Source organism: Pantherophis guttatus, chromosome 1 (assembly GCF_059756535.1).
Source record: "Pantherophis guttatus breed Tessera chromosome 1, ASM5975653v1, whole genome shotgun sequence".
Taxonomy (NCBI): Eukaryota; Metazoa; Chordata; class Lepidosauria; order Squamata; family Colubridae; genus Pantherophis; species Pantherophis guttatus.
This window is the reverse complement of record NC_142063.1, coordinates 149005576-149019317: the sequence shown is the minus strand read 5'-3', so window position 1 is coordinate 149019317 and position 13742 is coordinate 149005576. Positions and strand designations below refer to the sequence as shown.

Sequence of the window (13742 nt, the reverse complement as noted above, 5' to 3'; positions counted from 1 at the left end):
CATATTACTCTAACAAACTTGTGGCAGAATAGTTAGTTGTTCCCAAACACTTAATGCTTAAAGCTGCTGGGAATATTTCCAGTTCTTTGGAAGTGAACAATGTGAAGATTGTCATTCTAATGTTATTGGATTGGATTGGATTAATCCAATCACTCAATCTGTAGGTTAATACTTATTTATACAAGATGAGAGAATACTATTTGACTCAAAGATAGATCCCATTTTAGACAGGAATAGTGATCTATACTAAGGGAAAAATTGTCAGGTTCATACATTGTTTATATCTGAATATTTGTTTAGTATTGTGTTTGCAAACCATAGATGAAGGATGAGCATATTGTGTGTACCTAGTTAATGTGGTTTTATTCAATAAGACATTATTAGAATAATCAGTGGCTTTTGTGATGTGCACCAACCAATAGGTACCATTGAGATACAGCCTAAAGCTTTGGATGTTTCTGGAGATGCAAGTTCTACTAAAACGACAGGGATTTACTTCTAAACAACCCTATTGAGGGCAGACTCACACCATACGCTCACAATATATTTACTAAGAGGCACTTAAAACACAGAATGGGACCTGCTATTTGGTAAATGCGTTTGGGCTTCACCTTCTCACATACCGAGTTCTTCCAAGTGGTTTCATGTGCTGGAGATCTATGACATTCGCCAGGGAGGTCTATCTTACAGATATCTGGAAGACTAAACGATTTATTGTGGCATAAGCTTTTGTGTATCTGAATTCCTCACATGCCTGAAATGTTATCCCGAGTTACAGGTCAAGTTATACATATACGGTTTGGGATGGGAAATGCAAATAGTGAGATCGGAAGGGAAATGAAATGCGGAGAGTAACAATTAACTATATACACCTGTAAATTAGGATAATTGGTGGATCAGATGAAATTCCTCGAAAGCGCACGCCATAATTAATGCTAATCTTCAGATGCCACCAGAGGCTTTTTTTTTTCCCCCTGCAAGGAAATCTGTATCAAGTTCTTAAAAAGGATCGTTTAAAAGAGAGGCCCTCAGAGTTTCATGAGGGGTGGAGGGGGATGTAGGCATGCTCGCCCAAAAATAAAGCCGTGGTGAATTCCTTAAGGCTTGGTTCTAAGGAAGAGGTCAACTTTTTTTTTTTTTATGTTTAGAGGGGGAAAATAGGCTTTCTTTCTTTTTTCTTTTTAGATATAAAAGGGAGTGGGGTGGGGTGGGGATGCGTTTAGGATGGTGCCGTTAAAAAGTCAATCCGTGTCCAGAAAACGAGCGGCGCGACAAGGAATATATATAAACCTGGCTGAGAGAAATATATATATATATATATTTATATACATATACACGGCGCGCGCAAATGAAACGTAGCCGAGAAAAGCAAGCGACTAGAACGCGTTTATTCACACTTCGCCTCGTCCTCCCTACCGCTCGCTAATCTACGTCCAGGTTTGCCATTCCCTTCTCCACACCTTCCCTTACCTGTGTTCGAAAGACATCACCCCCCCACACACACACACACCCCGTCCTCCCCGTGGAAGGAGTGTAGACCGTGTGACTTTCCTCCCGCGCACACCGGCGGGCAAGTCCCGGGCTTGGGCTGCCCGCGAGCCTCTCTCTCTCTCTCTCTCTCTCTCAAGTTCGCGCTCTCGCTCCCCTCCCCTTGCCGTCCCGGTTCTACGGCTCCTCCCGGCCTCCCAAAGTCTCTCGAAGTGAGTCCCAAGGAGAGAGCTGGGGATGTGCAGAGCCGTCCGTGCTTCCGAGACGCGGTAGGGGCTGGAGCGAAGGCGCCGCTGCTGCCGCTCCCGCTTCTCGCAAAGGGGTTTGGGGGGGGGGAGGGGAAGCCAGAGGCGCTCGCTTGGCTCGCCGTCGCTTGTGCTTCTCTGGCGCGGGAGGTGGGTTGGGGGGGGGATGGGACTGGGGATATGGAGCTACCCCGGCGGCAGGGAAGCCGCCAGAGCTCCGCGAAGTCTCTCTGTCGCTGCAGGAGCCGGAGGCGAAGCTGGGAGCGGGGATCCCGACTCCCTCAGTTGCCGGTTGCCCTCTTGGAGCCGCAGAAAGGGAGGGCGAGCTTCCTGGCTGCTCTACCATGACCTCCCGGCCACCTCCAGGCGGTGTTTGCATGTTTTCTTGCAAGCGACAGCCCCTACCATGTAACCTGACCTGTGCAGCCAGGGGCCTTGCGCGGCGGCGGTGGCGGCGCGGAGGCAACAGCGGCAGCGCGGCCATTGAGAGCCTCTTTTGCTCCTGAATCTGGTGCGTCCCTCTCTCTCTCTCCTCTCTCTCTCTCTCTCTGTCTTTTTTTTTTCTTCCTCCAACCCCCTCCTCCTCCTCCTCCTCCTCCTCCTTTTTTTTTTTTTTTTTTTTGCAAACTGATCTTTGGCTCTTTAGTGTGAAAGTGATTTGAATTTGGCTCGGCGGCGCTCTGCGCAGGCGTTCAGCTGCTGGCATGGTGGCTCTTTGCAAAGCAGCTGTTTTGGGTTTGAAATTCCAACATGGCAGAGGCTGCAGTCAGTCTTCCCTTCAAAAACTTGGAATGATTTCAAATCGGAGGCATCTTCGCTTAACCCGAGCCCCAATTCATCAGCGCGCCGTAAGAATCGATTGTGCCCGACCCTCCAGGTAAGCTCTTCTCTGACTCGTTTCCCTTTCTCTCCCTTCTTCTTTTCCTCCGCCCGTTCTCTTTAATTTTTTTTTTTTATACAATTTTAAATGTATCCCGAGCGGGCGCGCGGACGCTCTAAATTCCCCGAGCTTTTATTATAAAAAAATGTGTGCTTTTAGATATAGATATATCGCAAATCGCCAAGTCTGGGTTTATTCTCTCGTCTGCTCTCTCTCCCCCCCCCCTCAGAATTCTCCTTGTTTTAAAGCGCGATGTGGAAAGTAAAGCGATACAATCGCAGCGTAGGGCTTTCCCCTGATCGTTGCTAACAATAGTGCGGAGAGAGAGAGAGTAAGAATTCGGGGATTGAGAGATTGATTGCGCTCCCCTCCTAATTAAGCCACTTTCACTTAAAGGGTGTGTGGGGGGGGGCGCCTCTATTTATTTTTCAAGTTCTAGGCGAAGCGGTTACGTGTGGCGGCTTAAATGCAATTTTGGAGGAACTAACTTTTAAGCAAATCCGTGCAAATAAGGATGGGGGAAAGTTAAGGGTGAGGGGTGCGTGTGAATGTATCTGAGAAGCTGGTGCAGAAAAATTTAAACACCTCATCATTGGGAGGGGGGCATGGCACGGTGGGCGTATTGTTGGCTTGGAACTGAGAGGAAGATGTATAATTTACTGCTATATACAACCCACTGATCCTATTACTACCTTCCCTGGAGCTCTTGTTAGTTTCAATGGGAGTGAGTGAAATTGACATGGACTTGTATTGCTGGTCATGTGCTCTCTCTCTGTCTCTCTCTCTCTCTCTCCCCCCCCTTTTCTTTCTTCTCCTCTGATCTGAGATTCCCTTTTTGTTGATGTTGCTTTCCCTCTTAATTATATGCATGTAGGTTAAATGAATACCTGACGAAAAGGCCCACATTTCAAGGCAGTGACATTTGATAGCGGAGAGGAAAAGTGGCATTCATGAAAAACAACCTTTGGAATTCCTGCTTGTGAGAAGGAGAGGAGGAAAGGAAAAAAAAAAAATTCCAATTCAGCTTTTTTGTGCTGCCAGCAAGAAATGATCAGTAGCACCAGTGTTTATGGTAGGTCTGTTTGGGAATCTCATTTACTTTTGTTGTTGTTGTTGTTGTACTACGGACAGTGTTCCTTTTGTTTTTAAAAGAGCATGATGAACATTTCAGAGGACTTTGCATGTCGCTGAAGATCCCTGTAACAAGGTTAACGATAAAGCTTTAGGTATATAAATAAGATGTGTGTGGATATGTGGGTGTCCACTGCCTTATTTTATTTCTAATTTTCTGCTTTGAACAGACTGTTACTTTTGTTCTGTCATAAAGCTAAAGTTGCATGTTACTAGCAGGGCACCATGTACACTCAAATAGGATGTAAATTAGTCAACTTGCTCACTGTAAAAGGAGGAGGGAGGAGAGACCACGCACACAGCTAAGCCTTCCTATACCGCTATGGTTTCCTGTTTATTTTTCAAGTGTAGTTATTATTTTTTCAATTGAGGTCTCCCCCTTTTCCATTTTTTTCCACTGGGTTTTAGATGAGGATAATAAAATCCTTTCTAGGGATGTTCTAATAAATGCCTCTGTTTCCTGCAAACACCCCCCTCCTTCAGTCTTCCAGTTTAATAACGGCCTGTATATTTTCTATCCTGTTTTTCATCTGGCGGCTTGTCATTGCTGTGCTGTGCAAATGGAACAACCATCAGATGTTATAGGAGACTTGAACAATTATTCTAAGAAGAGATACTGTATTTTTTTTTAAGAGTCATGATAGGCATGCCTGATGAAACAGAATTGGAATATACCTGCCCAATGCAATGTATACAAGGCCATTAGTAGAAGCCCAGGAAACCATATCAGCAGATTAGTATTTTGTTTATAAGTTTGGGAATTTGTGCCAAGGGGGAAAGGCCAAGAATGTATCTGCTTTTAAATTAGAAACAAATAAGGATTAGGGTAGAAACTCATGGGCATCGGTCGGGCTGTTGGCTGGAGCATGGACAGAGTTGGCCATTGATTTTTCATAACGGCACAACCCTGAGCTCTGCATTCAGTTCAGAAGTAGTTGCCCAGTCGGCCGTGCCCATAAGCGGATAATTAAGGTTTCTCTATATTTCCAGCAGAGTAAAACAGAACTGCTATCACAATGGAAAGTATCTATCTATCTATCTATCTATCTATCTATCTATCTATCTATCTATCTATCTATCTATCATTTGGAACTTGTTGACTTTGAGATGATCAATACAGCAGGGTTTATTTTAGATGCAAATAATCAACCCTGACTCATTTTAAATGGGAGGGGAGTGAGAGAGGGGAGAGCAGAAACACACAGCTTTCTCTCTCTCTCTCTCTCATATACACCCCCCCCTTTTCCTAGAGCTGTTGGAGAGAATGTGATTGCCAGATGGGAGATTTCCCTCTGTGATGTTAAAGCTGTAATATATATTCACAGCAGATTGGACCTGCTGCTTGTGATGAGGGTATTACATTTATAAATTTTAAATCGGGAATTGGATAGTATGCTGAGAGCTGAAATTGGATGGGGTGAATCGTTGCCACTGTTTAAATGCAGTTCCTTGGAGAAGGAGGATGAGGAAGATGATTCTAACAGTAGTAATAGGTAGTAATCATGCCTGGCCTCCCCAGTTTTGTATATATTGTACGGCACATGTGTACTTCCTTCTACCCCCCCTCCTCCACGTGCATGCTTTTCACCCCAGCCACATCTCTGCTTCTCAGTTTCCTAGTAGAATAGCTTAACTTGCAGAGTGGTTGAGAAATTGCACCCGTCCTGGGGGCCGGGGGTGGGGTGGAGGAGAAGAGAGTCCACGAGAGCTAACAAATGTAATCTCTTCTGTATCTCGATTATAACGACTCAACCAAATGTGTGGTGGTGATCATTGTCTGCAGATGTGCCCCATGCTTATTTTTGTTTCGTGGAGGGTGGGGGCCTGTCAGAGGCAAAACATCCAGAATCGAGAGCCAGTCACACTCCAGCAATTCTGCTGGTGCAAATTAAAAGTGTGTTCTGGTCAGGAAATGAAAGCTACTGTGTCTCTTTTGAACAAGTCGTTTATCAAGGAGAACATCTATCAAACAGCCACTTGTCACAATATATTGTGGGAGGAAAAAGTTGGGAAAGCTACCCCAAGAAAGGGGGAAATGTTCCCCCTTTCTTGGCTTAAAAAAAATGTATCCAAGTGCAGGGAAAGCTGTAGCAAAATGGATTTTTCCCCCTTAAAAAAATAACTAGCACATCCTCTTCTTACAGTTGTGATATTTAGCTTCTTAAGATAAAGATGCATCTACTATTCCCCGTTATATTTTTAGAGTAAAAATTTATTGCATCTGTTGTTTTAATTTGTTAATGGCCCCAATTTTTTTCTATTGTTTTTAATAACATCAGTAATCATCTTTAAGGTGCTTTCCAGGTGTGGATGGCAAGGTTTAGATAGAAGATTTCTGACTTCTGATAAATCTTCTCTAGTCAGTTGAGCTTGCCAGGAAATGTTGTCACTGCTTTGTACCAAATCAGACAGCCTGTTAAAGACCCCTTTGTATAGTATCTCATTGATAAATGCACAAGGGAATTCTTACTATAGGTAGGAAGCTTCATTACAGGTTATTCAGATCAGGAATCCCTTTGTTATTGTTTTAACTCTGGACATAACATTATTTTCAAAACTATATGGGAAGGGAACTTCCAGAAAAGTTGTTGGTTTTCTTTGCAAGACAAAAAAAAATCTCTTGAAAAGTTCCTTGAAATAGATTTATTCTGGAGACCTTTCTTTTACCCCCTTTTTTTTGGTAACTGCGGAATAAGGATTGTTGTAGTCTCCATTGCTGAGTTGTACAAACCCTAATAGGAACTCTCAATATTGATATTTATTAGTGAATTATGTCTGCTTTATAGGCAGTGCGGTAGGAATATTTATTGTATGATCTTTCATGACAAAAAGTGACTGCTGTGTAATCTTATGTGGACAGTCATCACTCCTCCCCCTTCTCCACCCTCCACCAAAGCGATTATATGACAATAGAGTTCTATTGGAATAAGAGTGGGATTTGTATCAGTTTTACAGCAGACAAATTGGTGTTTACCTCTGGATAATAAGCAATGGCTTCAGGACTGTTCAGGTAGACTTAGCAGGACATAAAAAACGGTAGCTGTGAACCCTCAGTCATCAGATCAATACAACCAAGGAACTTTTCTCCAAGTTCTTTCAAACAGCAGACATTTGGTATGGAAGCTCAATTTATGACAGGGTATATATTCTATGAACTTCATGAAGAAGCAGCAATGTTATCTTTATGCTCAGATGCTGACTTTTATATGTAGTCCTACTGCTTGGAAGTATCTTCTTCCACCCTCTCGCACGCACACACGTGTAACCATGCAGATTCTAGACAGCCCAACTTGAACTTAAAAGAAGCAGTTAACGCTTGCGTCTAAAACATGTTGGGGAAGGGGTGTGTGTGGGATTGAGGGGTGGGGGGAAATAGGAAGGCTGCGGCAAGTATTTATATCTACTTTTACAATAATGGTTTCGGAGGCTGGTTGTTCCAAATCATGTGTAGCTGTCAATTAGTTAGCTCTGTGTGTGCGTGCAAGGAGTTTCTCCATGTAATGACTGATCTTCCTGCAGTCTTAATCATCAATTAATCAGCTAATCTGCTTGTTTAGGAGCCATTTTAATGATACAAAACCAGCATGATAGCTGTATGTAGGAAACTCTCTTGCAAGTTGTTTTTAATCCACTTGTCTAATCTAGTGTTACTAGATCAGATAAATACGTTGCTTTGCCTTCAATTAATAATGCAATTAAAATGCATCCTTATTACAAAACAACAAGACCTGAAAACAAACAAAAGACAACATTTTCTTTGTGTTTAAGTATCTTCAAAATTGCGGTAGATGTATTGACATGCTTTTTTTTTTAATTAACTGGAATTTCATAATGATTTTAATGGGAGAAAATGTGTTATCTGGGCATTTTGTGAAGTAATGGAGCATTTTTGCTGTCAATAGGCACAATGAACCATTTCATTGGGGCACCAGCGTATTTGCTAGCTATCCCCCATCATTAATGAGCAAAGCAATAGAAACAAATAATACCATTTAATTTGGAATAGCCAGCTTTCTCTTTCTTTTTCCCCTTCCTCTTCTTTTGTGAACCAGAAGCTGCACAAATCAGTGGAAGTTAGTGATAGCAGAGTAACTTTGAATCTATTGATTGCTCTTCAGTTAATATTTCCTTTATTCTGAAAGAAAGCAAAATAGTAATTTGCATGTAGTTATTAAGACCAATAGCCTTTTAAAAGGCTAAAGGAGGTCTATCAAATGTTTTTTCCCCTTACCAATTAATAATTATGCTCTGATATTCAAACATTTTAGCCATGATAGTGGTATCTTCCCTGGATGTAAGCCTGCCTGGATTCAGTGTAATTTAATTTCTTATTGAATATATGAGATGTTTTTCCTTTTTTAATGCTATATTTTCTTTCCTTTTTTTTTTTTTTGAGCTGTAAAACACTTTGTACAATTACTATTGTTAAGTTTTATGTTCTTTTTGTGGTGAAGTGCAATTCGGTGTTTCTCTCGCAATAGACCTTACAGGGAATATAGTTTCTTGGATTTTTTAGATCCAAGAAGACAGAACTCTGCTTTTAATTAAGAGTGCAATGTTCTATCTGTCTAGTCTAGAAATTAGTTTATTTTAGTTAAATGGAGTTTAATCCAAAAATATTGGATTAGCATCATTAAAAAGAATAAAAGCCCTAAAGATAGAGACAGTTTATACAAAATAAACTCCATTCTAGTTTATAGATTTCCATATATCATAAGGCTATATACATTAAAAGGTGTGTGGATGTATGTAAATATGTGTATCTGATGACAATGCTCAGATCACAATTTCTGCATAAAAACTGAATTATGTGCATTCATATTACTACTAAATATAAACGAACACCTAATTTGTTTTTCACAAATAAAGAGAGGGAGGAAAAGAAAGGATAAAACTTGACACTATTACATGAGGCAAATGCGTAATAGGTATATTATTCCGTGCAGGAAATATTGTAATCTTTCATGACCACAAAGCTTAAACTAAATTAAAAACCTGGAGCTATCAGTCTAGCAGAAGAAGTGAACGATTCTCGAGTACAATGGTAAAAGTCTAAATACCTGTTGATTTAATCAAGGAGAGTAAAAAATCTTCCCCCAAAGCAACTGAATTTGGTTTCTCCAATAAAATATTAATAGATATTTGTAGGAAATACAACAGCACAACTGCAAAAACAGCACCGGCATAACAGTTGTTCTTGTAATAATGTGAGCCAAATTTCTCTGCCTCATCATAACAACCTGCTTTTGCAGGGCATTTGGCAACAAGGTATTTCGGGTTACAGTTTGCTCCAGCAATATCAATCATGGTTCCAGCCATACGTTGCATGTTTTCTTTTGTGGATAAATTGTATTTCAAGTGGAAACTTTGAAATGCGGGAATAAGAATAGTGTTTTGTATCTTTTGAGGAAAGTAGTTTTTAATACAAGACTTTTCAAATAATCAGTCACTGCTGTTTATCATTCTTTTTATTAAATAATCAGGTCATATGCGTAGCTTTACTGAAGCTAATGCAGCCCATTCAGATGCCATGGTAGAGAGATTCATATAATGTGAATCCAGTATTGTAAAAGTGTTCTTACAAAAGGACACAATACATTTCCCTCAGCAGAGAAATGACTTATTGGTCATAGAGTATCTCTTGTGTGGTCTTAGGATGGTCTATTACTTCAGTGAGTTTGTGTGCATAAACGCGCACATGACATGGCTTCCTTCAGTGATTTATCTGAAGTAGTCTATCTGTGTTTGTCTATCCGCGGTCCAAATTGCAGATTGAGCAATGGCTTGTTTGAACAATATAATTTAGTTTCTTATATACTTTGATCAGTTTATGTTTAACTGTTTGTAGTAGCATGTTTGCTGAAATTGTTTTCAAAGATGCTAGATTAGGGTTATTTTTCTATTAAATATTACACAGTATTAAGCAGCATTTTTCCTGTTCCTGTATTTTTGTGCATGATGAACATTTTTAAAAAGTATTTAATTTAGACTTTAAAGATGAAGCCTACATTTCTCGATATGGTTAAATCTAAATAATTTAATTATCTTTAAAACACCTAACCTTGTGCAAGCTTGCAACCTGTATGGGCTCATGACAAGTGTGAGCCTATGCGGGTTGTCCAAGCATCTTTTTGCTTTGCTTTAATGAAACTTAAGATACAAATGATTCAGTAATGATTCAAATCAGAATTTCACATTTCTGCAAGTTGCTTTTGTAATTTGAAATTGTTCTGGAGCAATTTCAAAGAATCTTTAAAGGCCAGCTGGAAGTACAGGTACAAGGCTGCAGCTATCTGAAAATTTGCTTACTTGAGGGCACAGGCTGTTGAGTTTAGTGATTGCATTTTTGGAAAAATTGGTCTAGAAACAGACTGCTGCAGACCTTATTTTTTTCTACCAACACTGACACCTATGAGTCCTATTGTGTACTCTACCGTGCAATCACGCGTATGCTTATTGATGTGAAGAAAGTGTAGTGCTGTACCTATTTTCTGGCCATTATTTCATTTCTCTTTTCCCCATCCCAGTTCTCACCAATGGAATTGCCTTTTGCTACAGAGAAACTCATAAAGTTGGTGCTGCAGAAATAAGGTTTGCTCTCTAAAATATTATTGTGATAGTTGAAGTGAATTAAATATCAAGCAACCTTTTTGAGGGATAACTCAGGCACCCAGGAAATAATCTGAACACATTGGAAGGGATGCCATTTATTTTCAAAAGAAATTTCTGCCTTCCGACAAGAAAGGCTCCATGGAGGCGAGAGATATCAAAAGAGGCAACCTGGTTCTTTCATGTGTTTGAGCACTCAGGTACTTACAGGATTGTTTCTAAGAAGGGAGAAGAAATGATCCTAGTTTAAATGTCTTCTTGTTGGCATTTGCGAGTCTCATTCTATATAAAGAGCTTTAAAAACAAAATTTCCTTGACATTGGGCTTAATGGATGGATATACTTCTACCATATGTACCTGCAACAGCCTAAGTAAGATACTTAGCAAGTAGCTGAAAGATATAAATCAGTTTCCCATAATAGCAGAGAGAGGGTGTATGTAAGGAAGGTTTTTATATTCCACTACTCCACTGCAGGCATTATTATATCTGTCCAAAACAAATACAATATTTTTTTTGTCCTAGGTTTTTTCAGCAGCAAGCCGTATTGTTTTTGGTGGAGTAATAATGGATTGTACCTTTAGGTCACAAAAGTTGCTATCCTGTGTCTGATTAGACCTCAAGAAATCTTACTGAATTCAGGAAGGAGCATCTTCTGAGTAAGCATGTATTTGAAGGACGGTTATTTGAGCAGCAAGAACGGTACAGAAATCCAGCAAGAAAATCTTTACAGATTAATTTTTCAAACAAGTTTCCTACTTCTTGGAAACTTGCTTTCTTTCCCCAGCAAGTCAATTTTAAAGATGCAACAGCAGAGCCAGAGAAAAACAGGGCAACTGTATGGGGACATAATATTCCTGTTATAGGGAAAAAAGACACTGAGTGACACAATGCTGTTGTTTAGTTAAAAGCCAGCTAGAAAATCTGTGGATTAGGAAATTAGTCATAAAAGGAGGTGTGTTTAACGAAGCAGTGCATAAATATGGACATTACATTGGAAATATTTTGTATTTTCCCACCAAAGGGTTTGTGGATAATTTTCTTCAGAAGAATGACGATTTAGTGAATTTAGTGAAGATTTAAACCTGCCTTGCCTAATAACCCCTTTGCTTTAGCCCAGGTGGTAATTTATCATACTATAGGAATTACCATGGAATAAGTGAACTGAACATAGAGAAGGAAATCTAGATTTGAAGCAATGGATAACGTTGCTTATAAATGAAATTAAATGATAAATGAAATAACAAGAAGCATCATGGAGTCTTTTGTTTAACCCTGTTATTTTGAATTCTTAATAATGATATGCTATGTTCTGGTATGTGCAAGGTATGATGCTAAGTAAACTACCCCTTCTTTTGTGGTTGATGCTGTTGTTGTTACTATTTCTTCACTTCTCCTGAATTCCTTTGCTGTCATATGGCTTAGATTTAACTGGCTCATTATCTCATAAGTATAAAAGGAAGCCATAGAAAGGAAAGTACTTGTCAGTGATGTTGTTTTAAGCTGAAGCTGTTTTCGATGGGCTGGGGCTTTTTCTGTGTGCTGTTTGTGTTGGCCACATTTCCTTAAAGCATAGTCTGACTTTGTCGGTCAAGTTTGGCTTAGAGACAAGTTTGTATTACTACATGTACTATACTAAAAGATATTGTGCAATGCAACATTTCTAGAGGCTGGGCTATTTTCAATGGCGAAAGGGAGTTTTGCAAGGCTTTAGCTAATTTTCTTGAAAGGATTCTAGTAAAATGAACGATAGTCAGCTGCCTCCAACATTGAATGAGTGGACTTGCTCTCATTTCTCCACATCCCCCAAATGTTTTTCTGGGCTTCTCTAGTTCTAAGAAATCTGTTTGGTAGCTCATGGCTTTCCATCAGTGACAGACATAGTGAGATGCAGTTTTATTTCTAGAACTCTTTCTAGACCTTTACCTTTGCCTTTGATTTGTTCATGGCATACACTCCTGTTGAAATATTATTCCCCCCTCCCCAAATATGACATTATTTCTCTTTTAGGTATAAAAATATGGCTATTAAAACTATCATTTCTTTTAAAATGCTGCTGTTCTTCAAAAGAATCCAGATGGGGAGCGGCCTAAAGTTGCTGAATGATGATTTCAATGGAAGTCCCCACAGTCTTAGTCCATACTCCATTGACTCACATGGAGCAGTAGGCTGGAGTACAGTAACTTCCCCCCCTCACCATATCTTTGCTGTCCCAACTAGCAGCAGCTCCGTGCGTGGACAGCATGCTCCTCTGTTCATAGGAGAAGGGTTGTATAGGCTGCAGTCAGTGAGTGAATGCTTCAGTGTTGATACTTGCTTCATGCTTTTATTGTGGAAGGAAGAAATGGACTGCTTAAATCACTATTTGCACAGATATTTTAAGGACTTTAGTCTGGACAGGTCCAGGCTAAATGTGCAGTGAATCAGAAGAAGGGAAGGATTGGGTTATCTTTGAAAATGCTTTGTATCTTCATTTTTTTCCTGTGAGCTTTAGGCTTGTCTATTTCTGTGTATCCCTTTGTCATGCTCAGCAATATAATCCTACAATAAATTGAAACCATCATGGGTTCCCATTGTCCATTTCTGCCTATTTTTAAGGAGTATGCACAGTGAATAGAGCCATCATTCTGAGGACATTTTGGTTCTGATTTATGAGATGCAATAAGAGGTTCCATAAGCTTAGATCAGTGCAAGTTGAAATCCAGGGAGAGACCAGTAGGTATATGTTTGCAGTTATGCAACTTTTCCTATCTTCTGCATCTCTCCTGCCCCCCTCAAATAAAATTAGGGGAGCTGGCTTTGTCAAGAGTATCTACTATATAAATGGAATAAATTTAAAAAGTAGTTAAATAATGAAGAACCTCTGAATCAGCAATGCAGGCGCTTCTCAGACTAGAGCAATTATTTGGCTTCTGTCTTTTTGCTAGTTTATAAACATGGGCCTGATAATTTCCAATTGTTTGCAAATTTGGCATCTTAACGTTTTAAATAATAGCGGAAATAATAATATAACCATATAAACAGCAGAAAGAAAAATGCTATTGAAGTAAAAAACCTGCACTGATATTTTGTAGGCTGTACAAACAGGAACAGTAGAATTATTTTCTTCTTTGAGAGAAATGCTTTGTAGTTTGCAAATATTTAATGGTAAATTAAATGGTAAATTAAATGCATGTGCAAGTATTCACATATTATTTTCCCTGCTGTTCTAAACACTTGAAAAGGTGATTCCTTAATTTGTCTTATTAAATTTACAAATAAGAAACCTGAGTGATTGCGTTGTTGTGTCCCAACTATACTACTGTATTTTGTAAGCTATGAGCTAAACTACTGCCTTATTTCCACTTGTCTGGGAGTTAGTCCCACATTTTGCAGTATCACTTAATGCCCT

General features: G+C 39.7%; 1 protein-coding gene across 2 annotated transcripts in view; it reads left to right on the top strand.

Annotated features, from left to right (window-relative positions):
• The first annotated feature begins 1393 nt into the window (after nt 1-1393).
• FIGN (fidgetin, microtubule severing factor) overlaps nt 1394-13742 on the top strand; it is a 130695-nt gene continuing 118346 nt past the window's right edge. The window contains exons 1-2 of one of the 2 annotated variants that reach the window (XM_034426468.3): nt 1394-2610; nt 3488-3685. In XM_034426468.3, the coding sequence (XP_034282359.1) occupies nt 3661-3685 (25 nt within the window). In that variant the 5' untranslated portion in view covers nt 1394-2610; nt 3488-3660. The remainder of the gene's footprint in view (nt 2611-3487; nt 3686-13742) is intronic. The other variant, XM_034426461.3, reaches the window with a different exon arrangement.